General features: G+C 33.0%; 2 protein-coding genes across 10 annotated transcripts; one reads left to right on the top strand and one right to left on the bottom strand.

The window, feature by feature from the left end:
• The first annotated feature begins 769 nt into the window (after positions 1-769).
• Positions 770-8,330, top strand: LOC112762543 (mechanosensitive ion channel protein 2, chloroplastic). 9 transcript variants are annotated; one of them, XM_025808412.3, is made up of 14 exons: positions 770-1,061; positions 1,376-1,535; positions 1,637-1,696; positions 1,890-2,035; positions 2,428-2,560; positions 2,645-2,742; positions 2,817-2,930; positions 3,521-3,581; positions 3,906-4,055; positions 4,196-4,306; positions 4,413-4,580; positions 4,688-4,801; positions 6,800-6,856; positions 7,265-8,330. In XM_025808412.3, the coding sequence occupies exons 2-14, from the start codon at positions 1,425-1,427 to the stop codon at positions 8,027-8,029; spliced, it is 2,088 nt and encodes a 695-aa protein (XP_025664197.1). In that variant the 5' UTR covers positions 770-1,061; positions 1,376-1,424; the 3' UTR covers positions 8,030-8,330. The 9 variants fall into 9 exon arrangements, with proteins under 9 accessions (XP_025664197.1, XP_025664200.1, XP_025664198.1 ...); XM_025808413.3 differs by having other exon boundaries at positions 771-1,061; positions 2,648-2,742; XM_072223640.1 differs by having other exon boundaries at positions 851-1,061; positions 1,640-1,696; positions 2,648-2,742.
• Positions 8,331-8,864: 534 nt separating this feature from the next.
• Positions 8,865-10,140, bottom strand: LOC112762545 (uncharacterized). Its single transcript, XM_025808420.3, has one exon. The coding sequence runs from the start codon at positions 9,919-9,921 to the stop codon at positions 9,082-9,084; it is 840 nt and encodes a 279-aa protein (XP_025664205.1). The 5' UTR covers positions 9,922-10,140; the 3' UTR covers positions 8,865-9,081.
• Positions 10,141-17,451: the final 7,311 nt, after the last annotated feature.

The raw sequence follows: 17,451 nt of genomic DNA, 5'->3' as shown, positions 1-17,451 counted from the left end.
AACTGATAATATGATTCATGAATCAAATTTTGGAGTTCTAATTGAATTAATTAACACTTTATTTTGATACTAACTCAAATTTTAGAGACTAATAATTAACATATTTACTTGATTTATTCTCTGTACTAATATAAATAGATTTTTCATTAGTCAATAATAAAATTTGTATGTAATCCAATGTTAGTACTGGGTACGTTCATTACCCACCTATATATATTGGCTCACCTTTACAGATCACAAAAAATAGGACACTTATCTCAAATAAACTACTCTTATGATTATATATCTATATTTACATATGTATATACATGTTATTATAATTTGGACTAATGTTCATGCAAAAAAATTTTTATGATTGGTTTTCATAAACCATATCAACCTCTTCCCATTTCAAAGAACAGAGAAAAACAAATATAATAGATCTACTGAAAAAATACAAAATTAACGCAAAAAAAATAACATAAATAGATAGAAGTTCATACCTAATATGTGATAGAGATGTATTTGTATTGAAATTTGTGAAGATTAGGTTGAAAAATAAAAAATATATGAAGATTGTATTTTATTATTCTCTCTTATTAATTTCTAGACCCACTTATAAAATTAAAAATGAGAAATTATATTTTATTCTCTCCCATAAAAAAAAATAGAGAGAATCCATTTCCCAACCCTATATCCTTGGAAACTTTGCTATTGACTCTTGTTGTAAAATATGGTTGACTTAAAAAAACAAATGATAATAAAACACTTATTTTTTTTAAAAGAAAATAGAGAATTATTCTCCAAAAAACAAGACAATTTATTTGTGATCCCACTTTAGGCCATGTCATCGCTATTTTCATTTTCATGCTGTGCGAAGCCAAAGCCAGAAACGATAACGTGTGCGCCGACATCGTTTTCAATTCCAATTCCAATGTGTGTGTTTGTTCTTTCGTGCTAAGCTTCAATCTCAAAGAGGACTTAGTTCTGAGGAATATTCCTTCTTCCTTTCCTTTTGTTTCTTCCCTCAAAGCTTGGAATATCGCAAACTCAGAATCATACTTCGTTTGCATCACTCAGGTGTATGTAACTAACTCGCATATCAATTTTCACTTCTCTCTCTATAATCGATGGTTTCATGAACTTAGGTTTACTCATGTTTATTTATTTTATCAAATTTTCTCTTTTTTGAGTAATTTGTTTGGCCTGAAAATATCTCAGCTTATTTTAGACTTTTAATTGCTGATAAAACTGCTAAAGTATGGATCTTTGGATTTTTACCCCCTTTTTTTCTTCCCTTGCAAAAATAAAACAACTATTTTTCTTGTCTGCTAAGGTGGTTATGTTCAACTTTTTTTCTTTCATGCAGTTCTAATTGTCCTTTTTTCTGTTACAGCTGTTTTTCAGATTGAAAGGATAAACTAGTTTGGAACTGTTACTATACGATGTTGTGCTCATTTCATCATCATCACCTTGGGCTTCAGTTCCATTCAACAATGGCCTATTCGGGTTCACATAGGCTACACAGCAATATCGAAAGCTGCGGTTTTTGTCATGTATGTTGTTATTATTTAATTTGATTTAGATTTGATTTGTTTTCTTAAAGAGTTTGCCTTCTTTTAATCTACAATGCTGAGTTTTATTTATTTCTTTACAGAAGCCCATGTGTGCAGATCGATTGTGTTTTGTAAATATCAATCATTCGCCAGAGTGTTTGGTATGACCCTACTGCTTTTGCTTCTTGAAATCTCCTGTGTATGCATATTGTTGGTAGTTTTATTTTTCTGAATTCCTGTTGCCTTCCAGTTTGAGATACTCTCATTCGCGTCACTTCTTCTATACGGTTATTGTACTAGATGTATGCCTTCTTTTGTTCATGGACTAAATTGATGATGAACTTTGTTTGACAGAGGCGGGATTCTTCTGCACTTATCCTATCCAGAGTACATGTCCCACTTAGGCCCTTACGATGTGTTTCGGTGTGCCAGTCCACACTAATACCAGCTGGAGGGTGTGAGGCTCCACTCAGGAATTTGGCTACTATTTCTTTATCAAGGTTCCCCTCTATTTTGTTCCCAGTAATTCAGAGAAAGTTCGACAAATTCATTGAAAACATGTCCATGTGTTTATTTATGGCAACATCACTTTCATATTATGTTATGAACTTGATATTTATGTTGGGCATCTGATGCCACTGAGCTATGGTTCCCTTTGAGAAGTAGTGGGTAGAATTGGGTAATTGATCAAACCCCAAGAATACCTGATTAAAGCTTGAACTTTTGATACTAAGTTCATTTATTATGACAGTTATATACACATGCTGCTTGCATAGAGTTTTATCTAGTGCTGAATTCAGCACATCTCTTCCTTTATCACCTATCTATTGCAGAACACAATCTCTGTGGACATACTTACGTTTTTAATTAATTTATTTTCAAATTAATGTAGGCCACAGTGCACTATATCAGGAAAACCCATTGTACAATTTGTACATCAATTCATCCCTGCCCTTGGTATCATTGGTTTTGCTGTCTGGGGTCTAGAGCCACTTCTGCGCCTGAGCAGGACTCTATTTCTGCAAGTTAGCATCTAATCTTTGTCTAAATTAAATCGAATGCCAGCATTAGTTAACTTCCTGTTTGGTGACATAGTGACATGTTTTCAGAAGACTGACAAAAGTTGGAAGAAAAGTAGTTTGCGTTATTTAATGAAATCTTATCTTCAACCTTTGCTGCTATGGACAGGGGTTATGCTCATATGCAGGTAATCTCATAGTTCAACAGGTATTTTTCTACTGGAAACTTGAAGAACTCTAATGCTATCATAAACTCTTTCAGGGATTTAGATCCATTAGTCTTACCATCAGAAACCAGTCAGGCTGTGAAGCAACGGCTGCTGAGTTTTGTGAGATCCTTGTCAACAGTCCTTACATTTGCTTATTGTTCTTCAAGGTAGATGTTATTTCTCAGAATTATGTCCCACAATTATTGTTATATTAACCAAGTTACTATTATATTGTACCTTTTGTAAGTCAAGCTTCTCTTTCTTGTTTGGTAATGATAGTTGCACACCTTGATTGATGTTCAATTTTTACCCTATTAATTAAATTAAAGTATGGAGAAGATAGAAGGAGGAAAAGTATGTGGGGTTCACATTCAAATCAATGGTGGTGGATTGGGTGTATAAAGTGAAACACCTATCTAGGTGTAGAATTATCATTTTCCTTTCTTGTTATCTGAACTCGAAGTAAAACACAAACTATTATGCAAATTTAAAACATTTAAGATAGTATAGAAGGAAAAATAGGAAGTACAGAGAAATGCTGGGTTCTATCTGCTTGTCATAGATAATTCTATTCTATTTTATTTTGATAATGGTTACACATTTTATTTGATTGATCTTGTTATTTTTTAATAATATTATTCCTATTTATTGTTGCCTTGTAGTTGTAAAATAATTATTTTGGTTCTTTCTATGATGTATTTGGAATCTGGTGTGTTGTTTCAATTATAATCTAATATGCACGTACTACTTCTTTCAGCTTAATTAAGCAAGCACAAAAAAGTTGTATGGAGATGAATGACTCCAGTGATGAAAGGAATGTATGTTTCTTTCTCTTCTCCTTATCATTATTCCATTCTCCACATAACATTTTGCTGCAATAATGATTAGTTATTTTTTGTTTTGAGATCACTTAATTGAAGCTTTAAATTAGTTGTGTTATCAAGTGAAGTTTCAAAGCAGTCAACTATTAGTGAATGAAGATTTGTATGTGACTAAGATTTACACATAACTTTGAGTATGCAGGCTAAACAAAGCAGTGTTGTAGCCTTGTAGGGCATTTTTTCTCAGTTTCATCTTGTCAACTCTTGAGGGCATTCCTCAAGCGTAAACACAAATCTCACTGAAAGTTGTGTGAATGACAGATGAGGATTGATTTTACTGGTAAAGCTTTATATACTGCAATATGGGTAGCTGCTGTGTCACTGTTCATGGAGTTGCTGGGATTCTCCACACAGAAATGGTTGACTGCTGGTGGTTTGGGCACAGTATTGCTTTCGCTTGCAGGTCGTGAGGTACAGTATAGGATCTCCAATACTGTTCATGAGAATCATTAAGCCTATCATTTGCTTTTTGTGGATCATCCTTTATATTAAGTTTAATAAGTCTCTCTTGTTTACTGCTGTTTTAACTTCACTTTCTGTGATGCATTCAGATATTCATGAACTTCCTTTCAAGTATAATGATTCATACAACTCGACCATTTGTTGTGAATGAGCGGATTAAAACAAAGATTAAAGATGATGAGGTTTCTGGTAGAGTTGAGGTTGGTATCTCTTATTCATACATTTTCCCTGTAAGAATAGTTTTTATTATAAATGATATTTTGTTTTCTTATATATTCAATTTTCCAATTTCCATATTTTTTATAGCATGTAGGCTGGTGGTCACCAACAATTGTTAGAGGTGCTGATTGTGAAGCAGTACATATTCCTAACCAGAAGTTGAGTGTAAACATTGTAAGGAATCTTAGTAAGAAATCTCATTGGCGCATCAAGACTCATCTTGCCATCAGTCACTTGGATGTTAACAAGATCAATGTGAGCACTCTTGGATTACTTGCTTTAAAACTTGTTGAGGGACTTTATTTTGGCTATCTCATTGTGTGAAAGCTAAGGTAATCTCTTAACTAAATTTTTTGATGTAGAATATCCTAGCTGATATGCGCAAGGTTTTGGCTAAAAATCCTCAAATAGAGCAGAAAAGATTGCATAGAAGGGTTTTTCTGGAGGATATCAATCCAGAAAATCAGGCTCTTATGGTAGGTACCCTTTTTTTGTGCCCATTGTTTTTTGAAAAATTGAGCTCATAAGTTCATATATACACAATCACTCCCAGGGCTTGGCCCATATAAAAAGCCGCTAAACTGGCGCCCAGGCTAGCCTAACCACTACATAGGTCCTAGCTTTCGGGTGTACTAACACAAGTGAGAGACTAACTATCAGATAATGTCAGACTAGAGCGTCATCAAAAGAATGCCCCTTCTGCTGTCAAACTATCTCTACACGTGGCCGTTCGGAGAATCGCCATGAGGCTCGTCCATCTCCTCATCCTGCTCTATCTCTATCTCAGGATCCTCCTCTTCCTTATCATCCGCAGCTACAACTATACCCTCAGATCCACCAGAAACACTGCTGTCACTGTACAAAACCATTCGCGAGCACAGGTCCGTTCGCGTATATAGGAGCTACCCCACCGTCCGGTAGTGCCGGCTCATCAGGCTGTGGAAAGTCGGGGATCGGCTCAGGGGGAAAATCCCACTCTGGTGGTATCACAGGTATGTAGTCACCAGCTAACTCGGGGACATCAGGAATGATAGGCTCAGGTTCCACCTCATTCAAAGGTTGAGCTGGTATAGGGTGTCCGGGATCATCAGGAAAAGGATGTCCAGGTGCGTCAGGATGTAACCAAGATAAGGGAAAATCGTAAGGAGCATCGGGGTCAAAATGCGGGCTAGACAGAGGATGTTGAAAAGCTTGATTAGGTAACGCATATCGTCTAATACGAGGCTCCAAACCCATAATGAAGTAACTGTGATGTACCGGATCCTCGTAGACGGTGGGGTAGCTCCTATATACGTGAACGGACCTGTGCTCGCGAATGGTTTTGTACATAGTGACAGCAGTGTTTCTGGTGGATCTGAGGGTATAGTTGTAGCTACGGATGATGATGAGGAGGAGGATCCTGAGATAGAGATAGAGCAGGATGAGGAGATGGACGAGCCTCATGGCGATTCTCCGAACGGCCACGTGTAGAGATAGTTTGACAGCAGAAGGGGCATTCTTTTGATGACGCTCTAGTCTGACATTATTTGATAGTTAGTCTCTCACTTGTGTTAGTACACCCGAGAGCTAGGAGCTATGTAGTGGTTAGGCTAGCCTGGGCGCCAGTTTAGCGGCTTTTTATATGGGCCAGGCCCTGGGAGTGTCATGTAAATATTAGCTACGTAGGATGACGAGGATGTAAACTGACTTGATCTTGTGTAAACGCTACATGTTTTGTTATAGTGTACATGATGTATATTATCAACTGTGTTTCTATGTTTCTTTATGCTTCCTTTCTATTTCTCTCAATGTATGCCTTTTTATTTTACCTTGTTATCCGCAACAATATAAAAAAAAAAAAAAGTTACTCGTAAAGCTGGCATCGCTCTAACAAGGAACAGGCTCATATGTTTTCCTTCTGTTTATCTTCAATATATGCTTTTAAAGGCATTTTCAAGGCTTATCTTTAGATGCATCTTGTAACATAATCTAAGGCAAGATGCCCTCAAGGCTCAAGCTTAGGATGAAAAGCTCTGCTTTCCTATGCCTTTTCAAATTTTCAAGTGAATGATCTCCAAGTTAGAAAAGAAACAGTTTCAATTTTTAACTAAATATAAATTGACATATATAGGTAAAGAAGACTTAAATTTTTATCTTAAATAATTTGGGACAGACTATTAAGCAGCTCTGGTTCATATTGCTGAAGACTACTAAATTCTGCTTCACAATCATACATGTATCATAATGCTTATTGAACACCAGTTACGCTCTGAGCAACTTATCAAGTTTCTATTCATTGTATCTTGGGCTTCCTGTTCTTTTTACATCTATTCTTGTAATTTGGATGTTTAAGGCATCTGATTAGTTAGCATTTCTTTCATTGTAACTTTGGAATATGCAGAAATCTATTTTTTGTCTGCCTTACTAATTAATTACAAGTTCTCGATTTTCTCCTTTTTTTCATTTCTCAACTGCCATGGTTTTTTCTGTTACAGATATTAATATCTTGCTTTGTTAAAACTTCACATTCCGAAGAGTACCTTCGTGTTAAGGTGAGTCTTGATTGATTATAGCAGCTGTTGATGCATAAAGCATGATGGTTTAATGGTGGAGACTCACATGCAATTTGTCTTCATGTGAAGTTGACAGTTAAAAACCGTTAGATGATAATTTAGTCAAACATATCAAATCATCTAATAGTTTTCAACTACGAACTTCACATGAAGACAACTGCATGGAGTTTTTACCTAATTTAACATATGTCTATAGATGTTTTGTAATGCAGCTCTTTCAACTCAATTGTAATAGTATTCTCAATCCCTGTTATGCTTTAAAACTCATCTGTAATGGTCTCCAATTAGTTTTACTTCTATGTATTCCTTGATAAGGGGCATTTAGTATCAGTTACGGATAAGTGGCTTACTTAGGTAACTGACAAGCAATTTTTGTAATAAAAACAGGAGGCTATTCTCTTGGATCTTCTCAGAGTTATCGATCATCATGGAGCTCGACTAGCGACCCCCATCCGCACAATTCAGAAGATGTACAGTGTCACTGATTCAGAAGCCGATCCATTTGATGAGAACCTATTCACTCGTTCCAGAGCTAAGGCTAACCGTCCATTCTCATCAAAGGATTCACCTTACAATGTTAAGCCTTCAATTCATTCGAACATTACAAACGAGAAGGATACCAAGTTTGAGGAAACCTTGACATCTGACTTAAAAGTAGATGACGACTTTGCAGGGCCATCAACCTCCACATCCAGTGTAAACTCCAGCAACGAGAAATTTAACCCTTCTGAATCCAAAACCAAGAATATGGATCGTGACAATTCGGTCCAGAAGACATCCAAATCCATGCAGCCCAAGGAAAAAGCAGGAAGTGCAGGAAACAGGACATCACCGGAATTTTTGTTGACTTCCAAGAAGTCAGGCAGAGGAGATGCTACTAATTCTGTTACCTCTTCACCATCAAAGAAAGGTGAAGAAAAAGATAAATCTGGTGGCTCATCATCATCAACTATTCCTTCCTTGAAAGAGAATATTGTTCTTGATGCTGCCTTGCTGGGAGCGAAACGAACACTTGAAATAGACGACAAAATTAGTCCACCTATCGCTGCAGAGCCTCCAGAATTCGCTATCCAACAGAAAGGATGTGAACCTCGTGGAATTAAGGATCACAAGGGTTGTAAGAAGTCTCCTAATGCTAAGCAGAGTGATTAGATGGATAGTCTCCTAATGCTAAACAGAGTGATTAGCTGGATAAGCAGAGTTTAGATGTGTTGTTTTAAACATATAAGAGAGCCTTTTTCCTTGAACTGTGCAAAAATGATGCAGCTGTTATTTTTATGCTGGCATTGTGCATTGTATTCTTTGTACTTGATTCCCCTTATGTAAATAACTGCTGGATTTGCACCCCCAGTTAGAACCTTCTGTATATCATCAAAGCAAAGAAAGCATTTTTGCTTATGAGATACTCCCAGATCGTACCATGAGCTATCAAAAACTCTCATAGAAGCATAAAGTTGTGTTTTCCTAAGGTCAAATGCGATATCAAACCAACCAGACTTTTAGTTTGTACTTTGATTTATTCAACCATTAAAATTTATGGTTAATCAACAAAATTGTTCTCCAGTTGAAAATGTTTAAACCGGAAATTTAGATAGTCATATTGAATATCTTATCACCTATAGTTTTGATCTTTGGTTTCAGAAGGTAATAGAGTTGAAGATTTGTGATTCCTTGCTTCAATGACTGTAGCAACTTGAGCAGCTTTCTTAGCTTTCTGGGGATTTAAGCACAGCCATTGTCTATGGTTTGTTGAATGTATATCTTATAAGGGAATTCTTTTGGTAGTTACTACAAATAGTGTTGCCTCATTCAACTAGACACTGACATTAATAAGTCAAAAGTTATATAAATGCAAGCATTAAGAATGCTTCCAAACCCACCTAGACAGAGAAATTTTTAACGGCCCTTTTCAAACTCATTCTGAATGACAAACTCCTAAATGGTAAACACTAAACACTCACGTTTAAACAGCTTCTGTAGGAGCAGATTTGAACAGAATAGTGCTACATTTTAATTTATAACCAATGAAAGAACAATTACTACAAAACAAACAAACAAACAAAATGTTCCACATTGCATTCAGATTTCCATGTTCCCTGAATAGAACAAAATCATATTGGTTTTCATCCAAAAAAAGAAAAAAGGAACACAGAAAATGTTTTCTGAAACTAACCGCAACTTAAAACCATAACATTTTAACCATCTCAAACCATCCTCCGGGGCCTCCCTCGCTTCCGCGAACCCACACTACCCGAAACATCAACCGCCGCAGGCGCCACCGCAACTGGCACCGGTTGCTGCATGCAATCGGAAGCCACCGTTTGCGGCGCAGCATTTCCATTGGATTTCAAGCTCTCAAAGACAAAACCCATCGGAAAGAAGCCCCAATTGCAATAATACTTCTCCTCACCAGGCACCAACGGCGGCATAGCAGTAACCGCAGCACCGTGAAACGACCTCTCGCAATTGTCGTTTTGGCACCTCAAGCAACACCCCTCGTAAACCCTAGGGTATTCATACATCAAGTAACAGTACGGACACGCCGTCCAGAAGTTCCCCGAATAAGGATCGCTCCCCCTCCGAACCGGAAGCTTCTCCTGCTGAACCGAACCGGAAACATTCCCCTGGGCCCGGTTCAGACTCGCATCGTAGGCGAGTTTTTGGGCCGGGTCCGATAAGACGGACCAGGCGTCGGAAACGAGGGCGAATGCATGCTGGGCGAAGGGGAAGCGGTTCTTGTCAGGGTGGAGGAGGAGGGCGAGCCTGCGGTAGTTGGACCTGATGACGTGGAGGTCTTGAGAGTGTAACACGTCGACTTGGAGTATTTGGTACCACTGCGGGGTGTTATCGGTGGTGGTGGCGTCGGAGATGAGGAGGACGTCGGCGATGGCAAGGATCTGGTCGGAAGTTTCTAGAAGGGGCTCGGTTTCTTGGGCGAGGATGGCGAAGTCTTTGGCGCCGTTGAGGTCGCGGTTCTGTAGAAGCTTCTCTGCGATTCCTATCAGACGTTCAGCTTCTTCTTTGTTGTTGTCGTTGTTCTGCATATTTTTTTTTTCTTAATTATTGCAGTTTCGTTTGGTTAGGTTTGTTGTCTGAGATGGGCCTCAGCCAACTGTCTCGGTTTGAAATGCTAACTAACTCTCTCTTCGGAAAGAAGCACTTTTATTACGCAAATTATTTTTTATATTGGGTGGGGAACAGTATTTTGCAGATTCATTGATGGTAAACGTGTTAATGTCAAATACTCAAATGTAATACTGTTTAACGAGTAATTAGTTAAAATCTGTTTTCAAAATTTTAAAAGTGGAAATTTTAATTAAAAAAAATATACAAAAATATTTTTAAATATTTTAATAGATAAATCAGTTTTCAGTCTATTTTATGACAGAGTAATTACTCAAATCAATCCTCAAAATTTTAAAAAGATATATTTAGTTTTTAAAAAAAATTAATACAAAAATTAATTTCTAACATTTTGTCTGTCAGACATAACAGAATTTTTTATCTATTTTCTGACATAACTCATTAACGAAAAATTTAAATTTGACTTTTTTTTTGTTAACGTAGTTTTTGCACACATTATAAATAAAAAAAATATGTATGTGCCACATAGATGTGTATGTTAAATTTTTGAATTAATTGATAATTTGGTGATCAAATTTATATTCAAGTAAAAATAAAAGAATAACTTTGATTATACTTAATTCCTAGTTATCACATCAAGCTAAATTATATTAAATACAAAAATATTAAATAATTTCAACCTTGATTAGTTTTTTGTAGAATAATCTTTAATAACTTTATTGAACCACTTCTCTAATAATTAATATTTAGATCACTTTTTAATGAAAGACGTATCTAATTTGGAATTAGAGAATACTCAACATAACAAAATAAAACATACAAACAAGAAGACACAAAATTAAATAAACTACAATAATATGGTTTTAATTTAAGAGAATATGAGACTCAGTACATCTATTTTTGTTAGATTTAGAATTATGTATGTAGTGAAGATAGTTCAATAAAAAAAAATTTGAAAAAAATACCATATTAAAAATCAAATAAGTTTAACATAACCTTAAAAGTTAATTTGATTATAATATCTACTAATATTCTTTTTCTAATAAACATTTGAAGAATTTAGTAAGTCATGCAGGAAAATAGACAAGCGACTATTATGTCTAACGGAAAAAATGTTGGGATTGATCTGTGTATTAATTTTTTTGGAACTAAAATATTTACGTATGTTAAATTTTTGAATTAATTGATAATTTGGTGATCAAATTTATATTCAAGTAAAAATAAAAGAATAACTTTGATTATACTTAATTCCTAGTTATCACATCAAGCTAAATTATATTAAATACAAAAATATTAAATAATTTCAACCTTGATTAGTTTTTTGTAGAATAATCTTTAATAACTTTATTGAACCACTTCTCTAATAATTAATATTTAGATCACTTTTTAATGAAAGACGTATCTAATTTGGAATTAGAGAATACTCAACATAACAAAATAAAACATACAAACAAGAAGACACAAAATTAAATAAACTACAATAATATGGTTTTAATTTAAGAGAATATGAGACTCAGTACATCTATTTTTGTTAGATTTAGAATTATGTATGTAGTGAAGATAGTTCAATAAAAAAAAATTTGAAAAAAATACCATATTAAAAATCAAATAAGTTTAACATAACCTTAAAAGTTAATTTGATTATAATATCTACTAATATTCTTTTTCTAATAAACATTTGAAGAATTTAGTAAGTCATGCAGGAAAATAGACAAGCGACTATTATGTCTAACGGAAAAAATGTTGGGATTGATCTGTGTATTAATTTTTTTGGAACTAAAATATTTACGTATGTTAAATTTTTGAATTAATTGATAATTTGGTGATCAAATTTATATTCAAGTAAAAATAAAAGAATAACTTTGATTATACTTAATTCCTAGTTATCACATCAAGCTAAATTATATTAAATACAAAAATATTAAATAATTTCAACCTTGATTAGTTTTTTGTAGAATAATCTTTAATAACTTTATTGAACCACTTCTCTAATAATTAATATTTAGATCACTTTTTAATGAAAGACGTATCTAATTTGGAATTAGAGAATACTCAACATAACAAAATAAAACATACAAACAAGAAGACACAAAATTAAATAAACTACAATAATATGGTTTTAATTTAAGAGAATATGAGACTCAGTACATCTATTTTTGTTAGATTTAGAATTATGTATGTAGTGAAGATAGTTCAATAAAAAAAAATTTGAAAAAAATACCATATTAAAAATCAAATAAGTTTAACATAACCTTAAAAGTTAATTTGATTATAATATCTACTAATATTCTTTTTCTAATAAACATTTGAAGAATTTAGTAAGTCATGCAGGAAAATAGACAAGCGACTATTATGTCTAACGGAAAAAATGTTGGGATTGATCTGTGTATTAATTTTTTTGGAACTAAAATATTTACTTTTAAAATCTTTAGAGACTGATTTGGATAATTACTCTACCGAAAAATGAATTGGGGACTGACGGATTAAAATCTTGAGGATGTTTTTGTATATTAATTTTTTTTAAAGACTAAAATGTCCACTTTTAAATTCCTTAGAGACTGATTTGAATAATTACTCCTATTTAATTTAGAGTGTAAAAACTGAATTTACTTATTTTTGAAGAGTAAAAATCGGACCATATACAATTTATGAATTTCGAAATAAAAAATATTCACAATAAAAAAAAACAGATTCTCTGGTTTAATATTAAAGAATTATTAAAAATCCTCCTACAAAGTAATTGGATGGTCCAATCACATATTTTTATACAAATAAAAATACCTACATAACCAATATAACTAAATTGCACACCAGTCTTTATCCATAATAAAAAAATTGAGCCTTTTTATGATTGTTTCCAATAATAAATGATATAAGGAGATAGGAACAAAAAATAAATAAATTGTTGGAATAAATTAATTTTGTACTTATTAAAGATGAATTTTGGTTGACGAAACTAAAAAAAATTCCAAAAATTTTTGAAAAAAATTCTAAATTGCTCTTTCTAACCTACTTTATCTCAACCCAATTCTAAACTCTTTACAATTTCTCAAATCTTTTCTCATCCAACTCTCATTTCTAACTACTTTCATTATCACTATTGCTGCCTTTTTCATTGCCACAATTGTCATCCTCGCTTTCTCTTTACCACCACCATCGCACAAATGGATTTAATAGTCAAAGGCAATCTCACAAAAAGTAAATAAATAAATAAATAAAGAGAAAATAAGTGGAGGTTCTTCGTAACATTGAGGCGAAGGTGATTATTTAATGCACTAAATAGCTCAAACATTTGACCAAAATTGACAGTACTGTTATGAGAATACAATGCTACATTTGCCACTGTTACCGATAGCCATTCTGACGGTGTATCATGAGGCGAAAGTCATCGAAGCTCAACCATCAATAATAAGGTGAGATGTCACTAACATTTGGTGGCGCACGTTTATATTACTAACTCGCTTTATTACTGATGGACAGACTGTCAATATTATATATACCGCGTTATTATAAATAACAAATTTTTTATATTAACAGCTAGGTCTTCGATAATCTTCAACGAATATAATAATTCAATGATCAGGACTCCCGTGCCGGCGATCTTCATCATCGACTCCATTTGTAGGGATAATGAAGGGAAATTTGTGAGAACCTATGGTTTCCAATAGGATACTAGCAAAGGGAATGAATCGTAAATCGATCTCACGGCACAGCTCTAGAGATTTAGATAATCATGTGTTTTATCGTGTTAACCTTGGTTCAAAGTCTAATCTGCACTCGTTTATCATAGTCTCAATCTCTCGTTAACTATGTCATTGTTTGTTTTAGTAAACAAGCAACAATAAATAGTAAGTACAAAAAATCACAAAGCCCTGAAAATAGAGAATAAACACAGAGAAAATGCGACAACTAGTATGATGCACGTCTATCATACGCAGGTCGTGAACTCACACATCAGTTGACTACCTGCAACCTGACGTTACCGGAGACCAAGTTCGAATATAATTTTTCAACTGTGTACACTCAGCATGCGTATCTCATGGGTGAAACCATGTACATTCGAGATTCTTGGCAATCATCGCAAAGCTTGATTCCACAATATGCTCCCAGTTGAGAAGCAGAACTTATCATAAAAGTGGGCATCCCCACATCATTGCACTATGCAATTGGGACCAAACCACTATTCTTATCAGGTACATACTCAGAATAGGGTACATTCCGAAAACTTAAAGTTAGCTCACCCTTTCTGTCAAACTTGTCACTTTATAAGATCCAATCCGGTCCTTGTCCATTTTCACGAAGGACAAAGCGATCCCTGTCCAAAAAAAAAGGGACACTTCGATCCTCTACCTTTTTATTTTGGGACAATACGGTCCCTCTGATAAAAAATTTATTAAATAATAATAAAAATTAATTTTGTGGGGGTTTTATTTGTATTTTGTGGGGATTTTAAACCCCCACAAAAATCTTTTCAACAATATAACCAATTACTACCATTATTACCATTATCTTTTTCATCCTCTATTATTTTTATTGTGTAACCATACTTTATCATCATCATTATCTCCGCTACCGTCATCATCACCAATACCAATATTATCAATATTAAAATTCTCTTCTTTCATTTCTTATTCGATGTTATTTTTTTCTTTTAAAAGGTATTGTACTATAATTACTTTTTTTTTGTGGCATCATTTTTATCAATGATTTTTCTTCACTTAACCACCATTGATGAAGGAATTTTTTAAAAACAAAGTTATTAATAATTTGTGAAAGTTTAAACCCCACAAAATACAAATAAAACCCCCACAAAACTAATTTTTATTATTATTTAATAATTTTTTTAACAGAGAGACCGTATTGTCCCAAAATAAAAAGGTTGAGGGTCGAAGTGTCCCTTTTTTTTGGACAGGAATCGCTTTGTCCTTCGTGAAAATGGACAAGGACCGGATTGAGTTTTACTCTTATAATTTCACAGTGAACTTTCTCTTTATCTGTGAGAAACATTTTTTGTCCTTAGTCTTTTACATATAAATTTTATGTCATTTTATTCTCTAAGAGACTATTTTGCTCTTAGTCTCTGTAAATATTGACATTTATACCTTTAAATTCTTTTATGTTGACCATAGTGTCTTTTAATCTTGAAAGAATGGACAAAAGTACACATAAAATTTTACATAGTGGACAGATGTACACTCTATTTTTTTTAATGAGTCATGTGTATACACCAATATCAAATTCGTTGGTCATGTCTATCTTTTTATTTTCTGAAAAACTTTTCCGCCAATTGTTGCTGTCACGTGGCACCTTATTTACCATGGTGACATTGTGCACTGTGTGACATGGCTCTTTTGATGATACAATAAAAAATAATTGTCAAATTATTAAATTTATTAAATTAGAATAAAAATTTTTTTACAAGTTACAATGTTTTTTCATTCTCTTCCCTTTCCTCTCAAGAAATCTGTCTTTCTCTTCATTCTCTTCTTTCGTGGTCTTCGTTCTATGAGATTAAAAAGAAATCTTCTCTCTAAACCTTCTTTGCGTCTCTCATAACAGGGATTTGTAAAACCTAAAGTACCAAATATCACAATCTCAACGAAGGAAGAACATACATCATACTTATGCGAGGTTATGGTGGCTCTTTTTCTGCGCCGAAAAATAGAAAGAAGAAGAAGTTCGACTACAACAACAGCAAGTGTCTACATGGACTTGACACAGTGATGCTTGAGTCTGCGACAGAGTAGAACCCAAGAAGATTATTTTTTCATTGTCCGTAATAGGAGGTATGTGATTTCTTGTTATGTTTATGATGATAAATGCTATCCATCTTATGTGAAAATATTGAAATTGCCTTCGAATTCATAAATGCATAAAATTGAATTAAGGTGTGATTATTTTGATTGGGATGATGAAGTTGTTGACATTGAAAAAGATTGGTAAATTCAGGAGCAGAGTGAAAAAAGTAAATAGAAGTTTGTAGAAGAAAGTAAATAGAAGGTCGGAGAAGAGATGAAAAAATATTGCAGAAAATTGATGGAATTAATCAAGAATTGAAGAGTATTAGAAATTGGATTTAGTGTGTATAAAGTTGAGAAGGAAGGAAAGAGAATGAAGAGACGTAATAACTTATAATTTTTTTTATTATTTTAATTTAACAATTATCACTATGCCATCAAAGTGTGAAAATTTATGTATACTTTTATTCATTCTTTCTTTAATCTTTTAAAATGACCATTATGTCCCTTATTCTCTTTACATGATTCATTTTACTTAATTATTTTTATATCCTTCTTTCTTTAAAATTACATATTTATCTTTAATCTTTTATAAAATGACTTTTATGTACTTAATTCATTAATCTTACATCTTTATCCTTTTTTTTATCTTAATTACCATTTTGTCTTCTAATCTTTTTTAAAAAGATTTTTATGTTTCTCTTTCTCAAAATTACTTTTTTACCTTTAATATTTTATGATATGACCATTTTATCTTTTATAATTCAATTCTTACCATATTAACCTCGTACTTTTTTAAAATGACTATTTTACTCTTATTAATTTTTAGTTTTACTATTTGAATTTTATATTTTTTTAAATAATTATTTTGCCCTTCTGTTACATAATTACTCATTTTAATCTTATATTTTATCAAAATAACCAATTTATTCTTAAATTTAACCTAAATGACCATTTTTATCCTTTTTTAGCCATAATTACCATTTTAATCTTATTCTTTTATTTTTATCTTAGTACTTTTTTATATTTATACTTTTATCCCTAAATTTTACTAAAATTATTTATATCCGAAACTTTATCTTAATTATATTTTTCCTTGAATCTTTTATATAATTATATTTTTATCCCTAAGCCTTCTATTTCATGTTTTTAAATCTAATATTTTATTATTTATACTTTTAACCTACTTTTTACTCTAATTTGCATATTCATCATACTTGGTGCATCATACATTTTGTACAGATTTAAATCTTGAGTTTATGACACTTTTAGCCTCTTTCACTCACTTTTTCTTCAATCTTTCGATCTTTTATGTAATTAACTTTAATAACCATCTCCTTAAGAGTTCTTTACTTGATTTTTAACTTTTATAAAATTATAATTTAGCATCAAGAATTTAATCATATTTAGGGGTGAACGTAGATCAGGTCGGATCTGATATGGCCAAAATCTTGCTCCGATCCGCACTAAGTGTAAACCCCACGTAATTAAGGAATAATTAGCCAATAAATTAATTATTAATCCAAAAAATTAGAAAATTAAATTTTTATTGATCCAGAGAGATAGAAATATTAAAAATATGAATTTCGACACTAATTTTAAAGATTTTGATCCAAAATTGGGCCAATGAGCAATGGATCGGATCTTATCCGCAGATCCGCAGTAAATATCTGCATCCGGTCCAAAAATTGCGGATACGATCCGATCCGCAGACTGATTGGATTGGATAGGATCCGATCCGCACCTTTTAAG

This window comes from Arachis hypogaea, chromosome 17 (assembly GCF_003086295.3).
Source record: "Arachis hypogaea cultivar Tifrunner chromosome 17, arahy.Tifrunner.gnm2.J5K5, whole genome shotgun sequence".
In the NCBI taxonomy this organism is placed as follows: domain Eukaryota; kingdom Viridiplantae; phylum Streptophyta; class Magnoliopsida; order Fabales; family Fabaceae; genus Arachis; species Arachis hypogaea.
This window is presented reverse-complemented; position numbering and strand designations above follow the sequence as displayed.